The 12,570-nt window shown below is 47.6% G+C and overlaps 1 protein-coding gene across 1 annotated transcript in view; it reads left to right on the top strand.

Annotated features, from left to right (window-relative positions):
• EML6 (EMAP like 6) overlaps nucleotides 1–12,570 on the top strand; it is a 363,450-nt gene that overhangs the window by 223,111 nt on the left and 127,769 nt on the right. Inside the window, exons 17-19 of the mRNA XM_063918642.1 lie at nucleotides 2,280–2,380; nucleotides 3,695–3,897; nucleotides 7,381–7,492. Coding sequence (XP_063774712.1) covers nucleotides 2,280–2,380; nucleotides 3,695–3,897; nucleotides 7,381–7,492 — 416 coding nt within the window. The remainder of the gene's footprint in view (nucleotides 1–2,279; nucleotides 2,381–3,694; nucleotides 3,898–7,380; nucleotides 7,493–12,570) is intronic.

Raw genomic sequence — 12,570 nt, 5'->3', positions numbered from 1 at the left:
GAGGTCGCTAGGACTAATCGCTTTTGAAGGTAAAGTTAAAATTAGATAAAAATGTACTTTTTACAAAACTTATTTATTAAAAAAAAAATTAACAAGTCAAAACTATTAAAACAAATAATTTAAGGTTAATATTTTGAAGGTTTTACTCTCCCGTTCTTATCTGCATGACATTGAACTTACAGTAGAAGCAGTGGGGAATTTATTTCTATGTAGGCTGACTAAGTGAAGAAGATAATGTTTCTGCTGTTCATTTTTTGTAATACTAGAGTTACATCTTTGAATCAATGCAACCCCCTCGGTCTGCACAGTCGTTTGCGACTTTTAATTGGCAAACTTTTCCTCCCATTTCAATATAAACTTCATCCTCCTTCCTCCGTTGGGATCCTTTGTGAAGAATGATGCAGCCTTTCTCATCCTTCATTGAGTAATAGATCAAAGAAAATGGTTGTGCAGTTGGGTAACAAAATACTCAAGTGCATTCTGATGGTTAAACCTTTTACCATCAAGTCTTTTTAACGCCTTTGCTTTTGGTGGTAGCTGAAGATATTTAACCATTTCTCTTTTAAGTGCCCTACACACTGGTAGATAACACTGCACGATATGAACGTTCTCGTTCATTAATGAATGAGAACTCGTTCATATTGTGCAGTGTGTAGGCACCAACGATTAACGATGCGCGGCCCTGCGCTCGTTAATCGTTGGTGCCCCGTCGCTTATGCATGCAGGCCAATATGGACACTCTCGTCCATATTAGCATGCATTGCTACAGAGTCGGGTGATGGGGGGAGTGAAAAAAATTCACTCCCCCCGCCGCAGGGTTGCCCGTCGGCCGTATCCGCCGTCGGCCAGCTCGTCGGCGGATCGCCGAATGTGTAGGGCCCATTAGACTCAACTCTTACTCTCGAAGCTAGACCAATCAAATATTCATAAAAATACCAAAGATGATGTCCAAATGCTTCTGATGCTTCTGTACTAATCTTTTTATTTGGTAATTTTTGAGGACTTTAAGAAGGTTAACATAATTTAGAGAAGCTTTTTCAGCTATGGGGGCTTCATTCCGGTAGCGGCCGTATATGAGACTTACAAATAAACTTATTTCAGTGACGCCTTTTTTTCTCTGTTACGGCAAGAACAAACTACTCCAACCACATCTGAATCAGCCCCAGTAAGCAGTCCTGAATGTAACATGGATGTGAGTGCGGCACATTAGCGACCAGTGCATGTGTTATATTAGGCTGCTCGAAGCTATATGCACTACATGATGAGAAAAAAGAAGAGGAAGCTAGTTTCCTTAGGAAGCACTATTTATCCAGTAGATGATTTATACTTACCACATTCATTAAATCCATATATTATAAAAGCATATGGCCATTGCACAAAATATAAAACATCACAACACAAATATTAGCGCAGTTTCATTATGGCAACATATATTATACAAATTCTTATGTTCTAAATTCATATCTTAAAATCATCTCCAAACCGCATTTGTTAATATTCGCTGATTGAACCCACATTTGTTAAAATCTGTCCAGAAGTTAGTAAATAATGTTAAGGTTGGTACACACTTAGCGAAACAGTGATTTATATCGCTCATTTTGCCACTCCTGAGCGATATAGTTTACTATATTGCCCAGTGTATATGCCGCCGCCGAGTGATGCGCGGCCCCGCGGGTCATTAACGAACCTCGGTTTTGGCCGTGCATACAGCTCAATTTAGTCTCATCGTCCAAAGCAGCACATACAGCCCGGCTGCGGCATGACGTCACTAGCAATATCGCACAGTGCGTATGCCTGCCGTCGGGTGGCCCGTCCCAGGAGGGGAACCACTAAGCAATGTTGCTCATCGAGCACATCACCTAGTGTGTACCCACCTTTAGTAACTTCAGCTGGAGGATATTTGTTCATATGTCCAAATAGTTCGTTTGCACAGTTAGTAAATAGATTTTAAGATTTCATACACAGTCCCTGTAATATACTGTGGCTAGTATTCACACTAATTTATATGACCAGTCCATCTCCACATTTTGGGTGGTCCAGCTCCACAATTTATGTAGAACTTAGAGTCCTCTTACCTACCTTGCCGCTGGTCGTTCCTATATGCAGCTGGCTTTATAGTTGTCTCTATCTCCGGCACCATGGGACCACCAGCGCACCCAGTGTAGTGATACAACGCGTTTCTCCGCCTCTGTAACAGTAGTCAGATGTTTGCACGTATCATGTGCTATGTTAAGTTGCTGAAAGCTGTATGCTCTACGTGATGCTTTTTGTTTCCACAGAGGGCACAAGGATAAAATATTTGTTGTGAAATGTAACCCACATCATATTGATAAGATGGTGACTGTTGGCATAAAGCACATCAAGTTCTGGCAACAAACAGGTAATGACTGTGCTGTGTGTGGTGACGGTGAAACACTGGGCCCCACATGGTAGACTTGCTTTGTGTGATTAATATAGGTGACTCGGCTGTAAGTAGACTCCTGAACTAAGTGCATCTCTCAAGGCTTTGCAGTAGCGTCTGACTAACTTATGTATCTGTAGTCTATAGCAACCTCTATTGTATGACTTCTTTTATTTATATATAAAGCCTCTTAAACAGTGAACAAATGGACTAGTTGTGATAACCAATCAGCGTCTAGCTAGCAATTATCAATTACAGATGTAGCAGCGCACATCCGTCCCTCATGGATGGCACGGCAAGTGTGCCGGCGAATGATCCCCGCGCACGCCATTCACTTCTATGGGCAGCCGCTGAGCTGCGACTAATCGCAGCCCGGCGCATACTGCATCATGACGCGTACGCATCGTGGCATGGATGAGGCAGGCTACATCTGTACATTCTATAAAAGGGTAGAGAGACACTGATTGCTTGCTATAGAAAAACTATTCTACTTCTCCACTCTGAAGAAGGATTGATAAATCTCCCCACCCGTATATGGCTGTGGGTGGAGATGACTCAGGGCAAGAGGAAATGCACTAATTCTACTTACCTTCAGTGCTTCATTACTCTGATCTGACAGACGACCGTGGTCCAGGGCTGCCATCCTCTCTCCTACACAGTGGTGTTATTGATGGCCTTCCTTCTTTACCTTCACGCTAGTAATGGCACCCGGCAAATGATGGCTACCCTCAGTCTGCCCGCTGCTTCGTAGCCCCCTCTCTGTGCACCAATCCGCTCCACCCCCTGCTCTGTACCACCCCCCACTCTGTACCGCCCTGTCCCCCGATCTCTCTGTTGCCCTGTCCCACCCTGCCCCCTCTCTGTCCTGCTCTTGCCCCCCCCCCCCCCCCCACACACACACTTTGCCCTCCTGCTCTGTTATGCTCCTCCCCCACTGCCCTGTTTCCTCCCTCCTGTGGCTGTACTTACCTTACCTGTTCATGGCAGGTCCTCTCCGGCTAGGGTTTGACAGACCTTAGGACTTTATATTATATTAATTCTCATCAATTGCTGTCTGATGTAGGAGAGATGATCACTGGTCCACTGTACTGAGAGTTTGTAGAAGTCTGTATTTTAGATTAACCTAATGATATTGAAAATTAGGAAAATCTGTTTAGTTTTTAGTTGAATACTCCTATAAACCACCAGGATGGCCCCGATAAGACTGTCATGTCAGACATGGGAGGGGAGTGAGTGATGGCCGACTAGTGGGTACCTGTGTACTACCTGTACTTATATATCTCTTCTTGTCAGGGGGTGGATTTACCTCAAAACGAGGAACTTTTGGAAACGTTGGAAAACTAGAGACCATGATGTGCGTTTCCTATGGCCGGGCAGAAGAGCTGGTGTTCTCCGGAGCTGCGACAGGAGATATTTATGTTTGGAAAGATGTCCTGCTGCTTAAAACTATTAAAGCCCATGATGGACCTGTCTTTGCCATGTACGCATTGGATAAGGTGATAACATCTTTATATGCATGTTGCCATATGTGTTATTGTGTTATTATAGTGTACTGAGATCTAGGGTCTGAAGAAGAGTCACATGCGAAGCGCCCACATCTGTGAAGTTTTGCCCTGTGCATGTTCGCAAGGCTGAACGCGGCATTGAGCAGCCCAGGAGTCCGCTGGATCTCCACATGCAGCTAAATGAGTGTTAGTAGGCAGCACTGGGGCGTTTACACTTAGCATAGAATTGCAGCGGCTGTGTAGACTGTATTGTGGCCTGTTGAGAGGTAATGTACACACAGATCAGTAGTGTAGCTAGGGGTAAGCGATTGCTTTCCCTAACATAGCATTTGTTACCAGTGGCACCTTCAGGGGGATAGCAGGCCCCACCTTCCTCTACCATAACCATACAGCTGCAGAGACGAGGCTGAGCAGCCATGCAGAGAGGACTCAAAGGGAAAGGGGTGGGATCCAAGCATGAGGGTGGGGCTACAGGGTAGAGCCCTGGTCTCTGATTCCTGCAGTGGGGTGACTACTACTCAGTCTTTATTTTAATAACACTGTGTATCCCAATCTGTAAATCTGAGTGTGTGTCCTTCTGCATATGTGAGAGGCTGCTGTGACTGTGACTGCATGTTTGGGAGTCTGATGTGAGTGTGACTCTTCATGTGTGAGAGCCTACTGTGAGTATGACTCTACATCTGTGAGAGGCTGCTACGAGTCTGACTCTGCATGTGTGAAAGCCTGACTGCATGTGTGAGAGCCTGCTGTGAGTGTGACTATGCATGTGTGAGAGCCTGACTGCATGCGTGAGAGCCTGCTATGAGTGTGACTATGCATGTGTGAGAGCCTGCTGTGAGTGTAACCATACCTCCCAACTGTCCCGATTTTCGCGGGACAGTCCCGTTTTTTGGGGGCTGTCCCACACGCGGGCCGCAGTGTCCCGTGGTGGTGGTGGGGGGGCAGTTGGAAGGCTCTGTCTGTCGCTGCTTTGCTTAGCAGAGCAGCGGTGAATAGACGCTGTGCGCATGCGCACAGCGTCTATTCACTGAAGTCAGAGGGAGAGGGGTCATGCCAGCGGCTCACAGAGCGCTGGGCATGCCCCCTCAGTGACGAAAACAGGGGCGTTGCTCGCGATCGCGGGTCCTCCCACAGAGCCACGCCCCTTCCCTTAGGCCACGCCCCTTTTCGGGAACGTGTCCCGCTTTATACAGAATAAATGTTGGGAGGTATGGTGTGACTGTGCATGTGTGAGAGCCAGAGGCAGAACTCTGGGAGGCAATGTAGTCATCTGCCGCCGGGCTCCTGCTCTGAAGGGGGGCACCTCTACTCCCATTCTGTGACACCATTGAATTAAGTTAATTGATAGCTGTCGCTGTCTTTTCAGTGGCTGACTTCATCACTGATCCCTGCACCTTACAAATCACACCTTCTTTATTATACTGAATATACGCATTTTACATGTATCACATGCAGGATTAGAAACCACAACCTATTACACTGGAAGCAGACACCTTACTGATGAAGCTGTTTGCTCCTGTATAGGAAATATGAGCATTCTACCTATATGAAGTTACTTCTCTGACAATTACACGTAACTTCATATAGTTAGAATTCTCAGGCTTCCTGTACAGGAGCAAATAGCTCCATCAGTAAAGTGTCTGCTGTTAGTGTAACAGGTCATGGGTTCTAATCCTGGGTATGACTGCTAAGAAATGTGTGATTTAAAATAAAAGACAAGTAAATGTATAAATACAGTATATACATTTTTTTTCAGAACACTCCACACACACACACACACACACACACGCACGCACGCACGCACGCACGCACGCACGCACGCACGCACGCACGCACGCACACACACACACACACACACACACACACACACACACACACTCACACCTTAATATAGGAAATAGGGGGGCACCAATATTTATCTTGCCTCCGGGCAACTGTGATGAACTTACGCCACTGGTGAGAGCCTGCTGTGAGTGTGACTGTGCATGTGTGAGAGCCTGCTGTGAGTGTGACTGTGCATGTGTGAGAGCCTGCTGTGAGTGTGACTCTGCATGTGTGAGAGCCTACTGTGAGTGTGACTGTGCATGTGTGAGAGCCTGCTGTGAGTGTGACTGTGCATGTGTGAGAGCCTGCTGTGAGTGTGACTGTGCATGTGTGAGAGCCTGCTGTGAGTGTGACTCTGCATGTGTGAGAGCCTGCTGTGAGTGTGACTCTGCATGTGTGAGAGCCTGCTGTGAGTGTGACTATGCATGTGTGTGTGAGAGCCTGCTGTGAGTGTGACTGTGCATGTGTGAGAGCCTGCTGTGAGTATGACTCTGCATGTGTGAGAGCCTGCTGTGAGTGTGACTCTGCATGTGTGAGAGCCTGCTGTGAGTGTGACTATGCATGTGTGAGAGCCTGCTGTGAGTGTGACTGTGCATGTGTGAGAGCCTGCTGTGAGTGTGACTGTGCATGTGTGAGAGCCTGCTGTGAGTATGACTCTGCATGTGTGAGAGCCTGCTGTGAGTGTGACTCTGCATGTGTGAGAGCCTGCTGTGAGTATGACTATGCATGTGTGAGAGCCTGCTGTGAGTGTGACTCTGCATGTGTGAGAGCCTACTGTGAGTGTGACTGTGCATGTGTGAGAGCCTGCTGTGAGTGTGACTGTGCATGTGTGAGAGCCTACTGTGAGTATGACTATGCATGTGTGAGAGCCTGCTGTGAGTGTGACTCTGCATGTGTGAGAGCCTACTGTGAGTGTGACTGTGCATGTGTGAGAGCCTGCTGTGAGTGTGACTGTGCATGTGTGAGAGCCTGCTGTGAGTGTGACTGTGCATGTGTGAGAGCCTGCTGTGAGTTTGACTCTGCATGTGTGAGAGCCTACTATGAACATCTGTGAGAGGCTGCTGCGAGTCTGACTCTGCATGTGTGAAAGCCTGACTGCATGTGTGAAACCCTGCTGTGAGTGTGACTCGGCATGTGTGAGAGCCTGCTGTGAGTGTGACTCTGCATGTGTGAGATTCTGCATATGTGAGAGCCTGCTGTGAGTGTGACTCTGCATGTGTGAGACCCTGCTGTGAGTGGTGTATCCAGAGTTGGATTAGGGAGGGAAGCAAGTCCAGCAGAAGAAGGCGCCTCCACCGTGTGTTACAATAAATGCCTCTGGAGGGCATGAACATGACTACTATGACGCTGTCACACAGCTCGGTATGAGATAACCACGTCCCATGTGGTGCCCCAACTCTGCATACAGGCGGAAATCAGCAGCTACTGTCATGCGCACAGTGCGGCTGCAGCGCGTGTAACTCTGATCCGGGGCCTTGGTGTATAAACCACAAGTGTTTTCTTATTAGCTCTGATGCTGACGTGCAATGGAATGTTATCTGTACAACAAATGATTGTAATTCTAAGTATATTTAATAACACATACAGAATGTGTAGCTGACGATGCTTCTATAACGTTTCTCATACCTTTATGGTGCTCTTTGTTGGCAGGGCTTTGTTACTGGTGGGAAGGACGGAATGGTGGAGCTTTGGGATGATGTGTTTGAGAGGTGCCTAAAGACGTATGCTATTAAAAGATCAGCAGTTTCTTCTAGTTCAAAAGGTAACCTTGATATAACAAAGAGTATATACAATGCCAGATATGTTTATGTTTAGCATTTGATCCTTGTTGCCTCTATTAATATACCCTAACCTCCTCTTCAGTCTTTGGATTGTTGTTGCGATTCATTTACTGAAGATGTGCCGCTGGCGGTCGACTGTGCACATATCAGCTGGTTACGGTATCCCCGACATCGCAAGTTTTCCTGTCACCTCTATGGGGTGCGATATAAAACTTGCGATGTGGATGGACACAGTAAGCCATTCTGGAATGGCACACAGCACCCATGGCATTGAATTGAGCCACCCTCTATGACTTGTTTACTCCAAATGCCTGGAGAAGTGATAAGGCAGTGATAAGTGCAAGGTGACAACGCACCAGCCAATCAGCTCCTGTCATTTTTAAAAACCATAATGACTGGCTGGTGCGTTATCACTGCTTTATCTCTTCTCCAGGATTAATACATCTGCCCCTAGATGTAACACTTTGTGGAAAGATTTTTTCCCCTTGTTCTCCCTTCTATTTTGTGCTCTCTCCTTGACACTATGGTGCAGATTTATCAAATCTTGGAGAGAGATAAAGTACCAACCAATCAGCATCTCTTTATCTCTCTCCAAGATTTGATAAGTCTCTCCCTTTGTATGTACTATTCCTTTATTCTTCTTATTACTAACATTGTGACGATATTTCAGACAGGATGCGGTTAAGATACCGGCTGTCAGGGTCCTGGCAGTCGGAATACCGATGCCAGAATCCCGACACCTGTCAGAATGCCAATTACGGAATACCGACAGGCTCAGGAGACCGACGCAGGAATCCCCTCAGCAACATCCTGACCATAAGTATAGCGGGAGAGGTTAGGTTTTGGCGCCACCCCGGGAAGGTTAGGGGTAGGCTGCATGGTGGGGGTGGGGGGTTAGGGTGCAAGGAGGGGGGGTTAGGCACCACCAGGGGGGAGGTTAGGTTTAGGTACTAATGGGGGGGGGGGGGGGGTTAGGGGCATGAAGGGCTCACCGGGGGATGCAGTGGTAGGGGCCCATGTCTTGGGGGTGGCCAGTCTCCAGAGGGGGTTTGGCCAGCTGCCGAAGAGGCTTAGCTGCCTATTAGAGAGTGCATAGTCTGGGCCCCTTGATAAATCTATACTTTACAGTTTATTTATAAGTATATAGTATACGTATTATACATATGTATAATGTATAATTCAAGTGCACAGTCTGGAACTTGATCCCTAGAGGAGCAGGTAGGCCCCCAGGCAGTGGGGCCCACCGGCGGTTACCCCTGTGCACCTACGGGCCAGTCCAACCCTGGTTAGGTTTAGGTACTAATGGGGGAGAGTTAGGGTTAGGTTGCAGGGGAAGGGGGGGTTAGGTTTAGGTACCATTGGGAGGAGGTTAGGGTTAGGTACTAAGGGGAGGTTTGGGTTAGGCTCCGGAAAGGGAGGGTTAGGGTTAGAGGGTAGCGGAGATGAGTTAACATACTTACCTCACCTCTGTCTGGATTTCAAAGATCAGGATACCAGTGCCGGTATTGTGACTGCCGGCATCCTGTCCACTGGGAAAACATACTGAACCCATCTCAGACATATCACAAAAAAAGATAACAGCAATACAGCAAAGAGTAAATGTGGCATCAGCATGTATATGCTACAAGTCATACTGCTGAGCTTATGAACTAAAAGTAAAGATGAGAAAGAAAGAATGAAGAAAGAAGAAAAAAAAACAACAGAGAATGAGGAAGTATTGAAGAAAGAGTGGAACTTTAATATTTTAAAGTGGGGATGTGTGTTGTGGAGAAAGGGGGGTTCTAGCTGTGGTGCCGCCTGCTCATGTTGATTTTCCGAATCCACTTTTTGATCTGTCATAATGTTTTTGAAATTGCAGAATAATATATTCACAAACCGTTAATTGACTGTTCAGCCTCCATTCATTGCTGGGCTGTCGTTATGTCCGCCGGCATCTCCCGCTAACTCCAGCTGCCCTTCTCTGTTACCACTTCTGCAGGTCCCTAAATTTCTCTGACGTCCTAGTGGATGCTGGGAACTCCGTAAGGACCATGGGGAATAGCGGCTCCGCAGGAGACTGGGCACAACTAAAAGAAAGCTTTTAGACTACCTGGTGTGCACTGGCTCCTCCCACTATGACCCTCCTCCAAGCCTCAGTTAGATTTCTGTGCCCGGCCGAGCTGGATGCACACTAGGGGCTCTCCTGAGCTCCTAGAAAGAAAGTTTATTTTAGGTTTTTTTATTTTACAGTGAGACCTGCTGGCAACAGGCTCACTGCATCGAGGGACTAAGGGGAGAAGAAGCGAACCTACCTGCTTGCAGCTAGCTTGGGCTTCTTAGACTACTGGACACCATTAGCTCCAGAGGGATCGACCGCATGGAACTGACCTTGGTGTTCGTTCCCGGAGCCGCGCCGCCGTCCCCCTTACAGAGCCAGAAGCAAGAAGAGGTCCGGAAAATCGGCGGCAGAAGACATCAGTCTTCACCAAGGTAGTGCACAGCACTGCAGCTGTGCGCCATTGCTCCTCATGCACACTTCACACTCCGGTCACTGAGGGTGCAGGGGGGGGGGCCTGAGCAGCAATAAAAACACCTTGGCTGGCAAATATATCACAATATATAGCCCCAGAGGCTATATATGTGATAAATACCCCTGCCAGAATCCATAAAAAAGCGGGAGAAAAGTCAGTGAAAAAGGGGCGGGGCTATCTCTCTCAGCACACTGGCGCCATTTTCTCATCACAGTACAGCTGGAAGACAGCTCCCCAGGCTCTCCCCTGTAGTTTGCAGGCTCAAAGGGTTAAAAAGAGAGGGGGGGCACTAAATTTAGGCGCAATATTGTATATACAAGCAGCTATTGGGAAAAATTCACTCAATATAGTGTTAATCCCTAAATTATATAGCGCTCTGGTGTGTGCTGGCATACTCTCTCTCTCTGTCTCCCCAAAGGGCTGTGTGGGGTCCTGTCCTCAGTCAGAGCATTCCCTGTGTGTGTGCGGTGTGTCGGTACGGCTGTGTCGACACGTTTGATGAGGAGGCTTATGTGATGGCAGAGCAGATGCCGATAAATGTGATGTCGCCCCCTGTGGGGCCGACACCAGAGTGGATGGATAGGTGGAAGGTATAAACCGACAGTGTCAACTCCTTACATAAAAGGCTGGATGACGTAACAGCTATGGGACAGCCGGCTTCTCAGCCCGCGCCTGCCCAGGCGTCTCAAAGGCCATCAGGGGCTCAAAAACGCCCGCTCCCTCAGATGGCAGACACAGATGTCGACACGGAGTCTGACTCCAGTGTCGACGAGGTTGAGACATATACACAATCCACTAGGAACATCCGTTACATGATCCCGGCAATAAAAAATGTGTTACACATTTCTGACATTAACCCAAGTACCACTAAAAAAGGGTTTTATGTTTGGGGAGAAAAAGCAGGCAGTGTTTTGTTCCCCCATCAAATGAGTGAATGAAGTGTGAAAAAGCGTGGGTTCCCCCGATAAGAAACTGGTCATTTCTAAAAAGTTACTGAGGGCGTACCCTTTCCCGCCAGAGGATAAGTTACGCTGGGAGATATCCCCTAGGGTGGATAAGGCGCTCACACGTTTGTCAAAAAAGGTGGCACTGCCGTCTTAGGATACGGCCACTTTGAAGGTACCTGCTGATAAAAAGCAGGAGGCTATCCTGAAGTCTGTATTTACACACTCAGGTACTAGACTGAGACCTGCAGATAGTGCTGCTGCAGCGTGGTCTGTAACCCTGTCAAACAGGGATACTATTTTGCGAACATAAGACGTCGTCTTATATATGAGGGATGCACAGAGGGATATTTTGCCGGCTGGCATCCAGAATTAATGCAATGTCCATTCTGTCAGGAGGGTATTAGAGACCCGACACTGGACAGGTGATGCTGACTTTAAAAGGCACATAGAGCCTTATAAGGGTGAGGAATTGTTTGGGGAGGGTCTCTGGGACCTCGTATCCACAGCAACAGCTGGGAAGAAATTTTTTTACCTCAGGTTTCCTCACAGCCTAAGAAAGCACTGTATTATCAAAGGCGCTTCCTTTCTGCACAGAGACGAGGGAAGAGGGAAAAAGCTACACCAGTCAGCCAGTTCCCAGAATCAAAATTCTTCCCCCGCTTCCTCTGAGTCCACCGCATGACGCGGGGGCTCCACAGGCGTAGCCAGGTACGGTGGGGGGCCGCCTCAAAAATTTCAGCGATCAGTGGGATCGCTCACAGGTGGATCCCTGGATCCTTCAAGTAGTATCTCAGGGGTACAAGCTGGAATTCGAGGTGTCTCCCCCCCGCCGTTTCCTCAAATCTGCCTTGCCGACAACTCCCATTTTAAATTTGAAATCCTTGAACACATACATAAAAAAATTCAAGTTCAAGATGGAATCGCTCAGGGCGATTATTGCAAGCCTGGAGGAGGGGGATTACATGGTATCCCTGGACATCAAGGATGCTTACCTACATGTCCCCATTTACCATCCTCACCAGGAGTACCTCAGATTTGGGGTACAGGATTGCCATTACCAATTCCAAACACTGCCGTTTGGACTGTCCACGGCACCGAGGGTCTTTACCAAGGTAATGGCAGAAATGATGATACTCCTTCGAAAAAAGGGAGTTTTAATTATCCCGTACTTGGACGATCTCCTTATAAAGGCAAGGTCCAAGGAGCAGTTGTTGGTCGGAGTAGCACTATCTCGGGAAGTGCTACAACAGCACGGATGGATTCTATACATTCAAAAGTCACAGCTGGTTCCTACCACACACCTACTGTTCCTGGGAATGGTTCTGGACACAGAACAGAAAAAAGTGTTTCTCCCGCAGGAGAAAGCCAAGGAGCTGTCATCTCTAGTCAGAGACCTCCTGAAACCAAAACAGGTATCGGTGCATCACTGCACACGAGTCCTGGGAAAAATGGTAGCTTCTTACGAAGCAAAATTCCATTCGGCAGGTTCCATGCAAGCACCTTTCAGTGGGACCTCTTGGACAAGTGGTCGGGATCGCATCTTCAGATGCATCGGCTGATAACCCTGTCTCCAAGGACCAGGGTATCTCTACTGTGGTGGCT

The sequence above is a fragment of the Pseudophryne corroboree genome, chromosome 4 (assembly GCF_028390025.1).
Source record: "Pseudophryne corroboree isolate aPseCor3 chromosome 4, aPseCor3.hap2, whole genome shotgun sequence".
NCBI lineage: Eukaryota > Metazoa > Chordata > Amphibia > Anura > Myobatrachidae > Pseudophryne > Pseudophryne corroboree.
The sequence above is the reverse complement of the archived record's forward strand: the minus strand, read 5'-3'. Positions and strand labels throughout refer to the sequence as shown.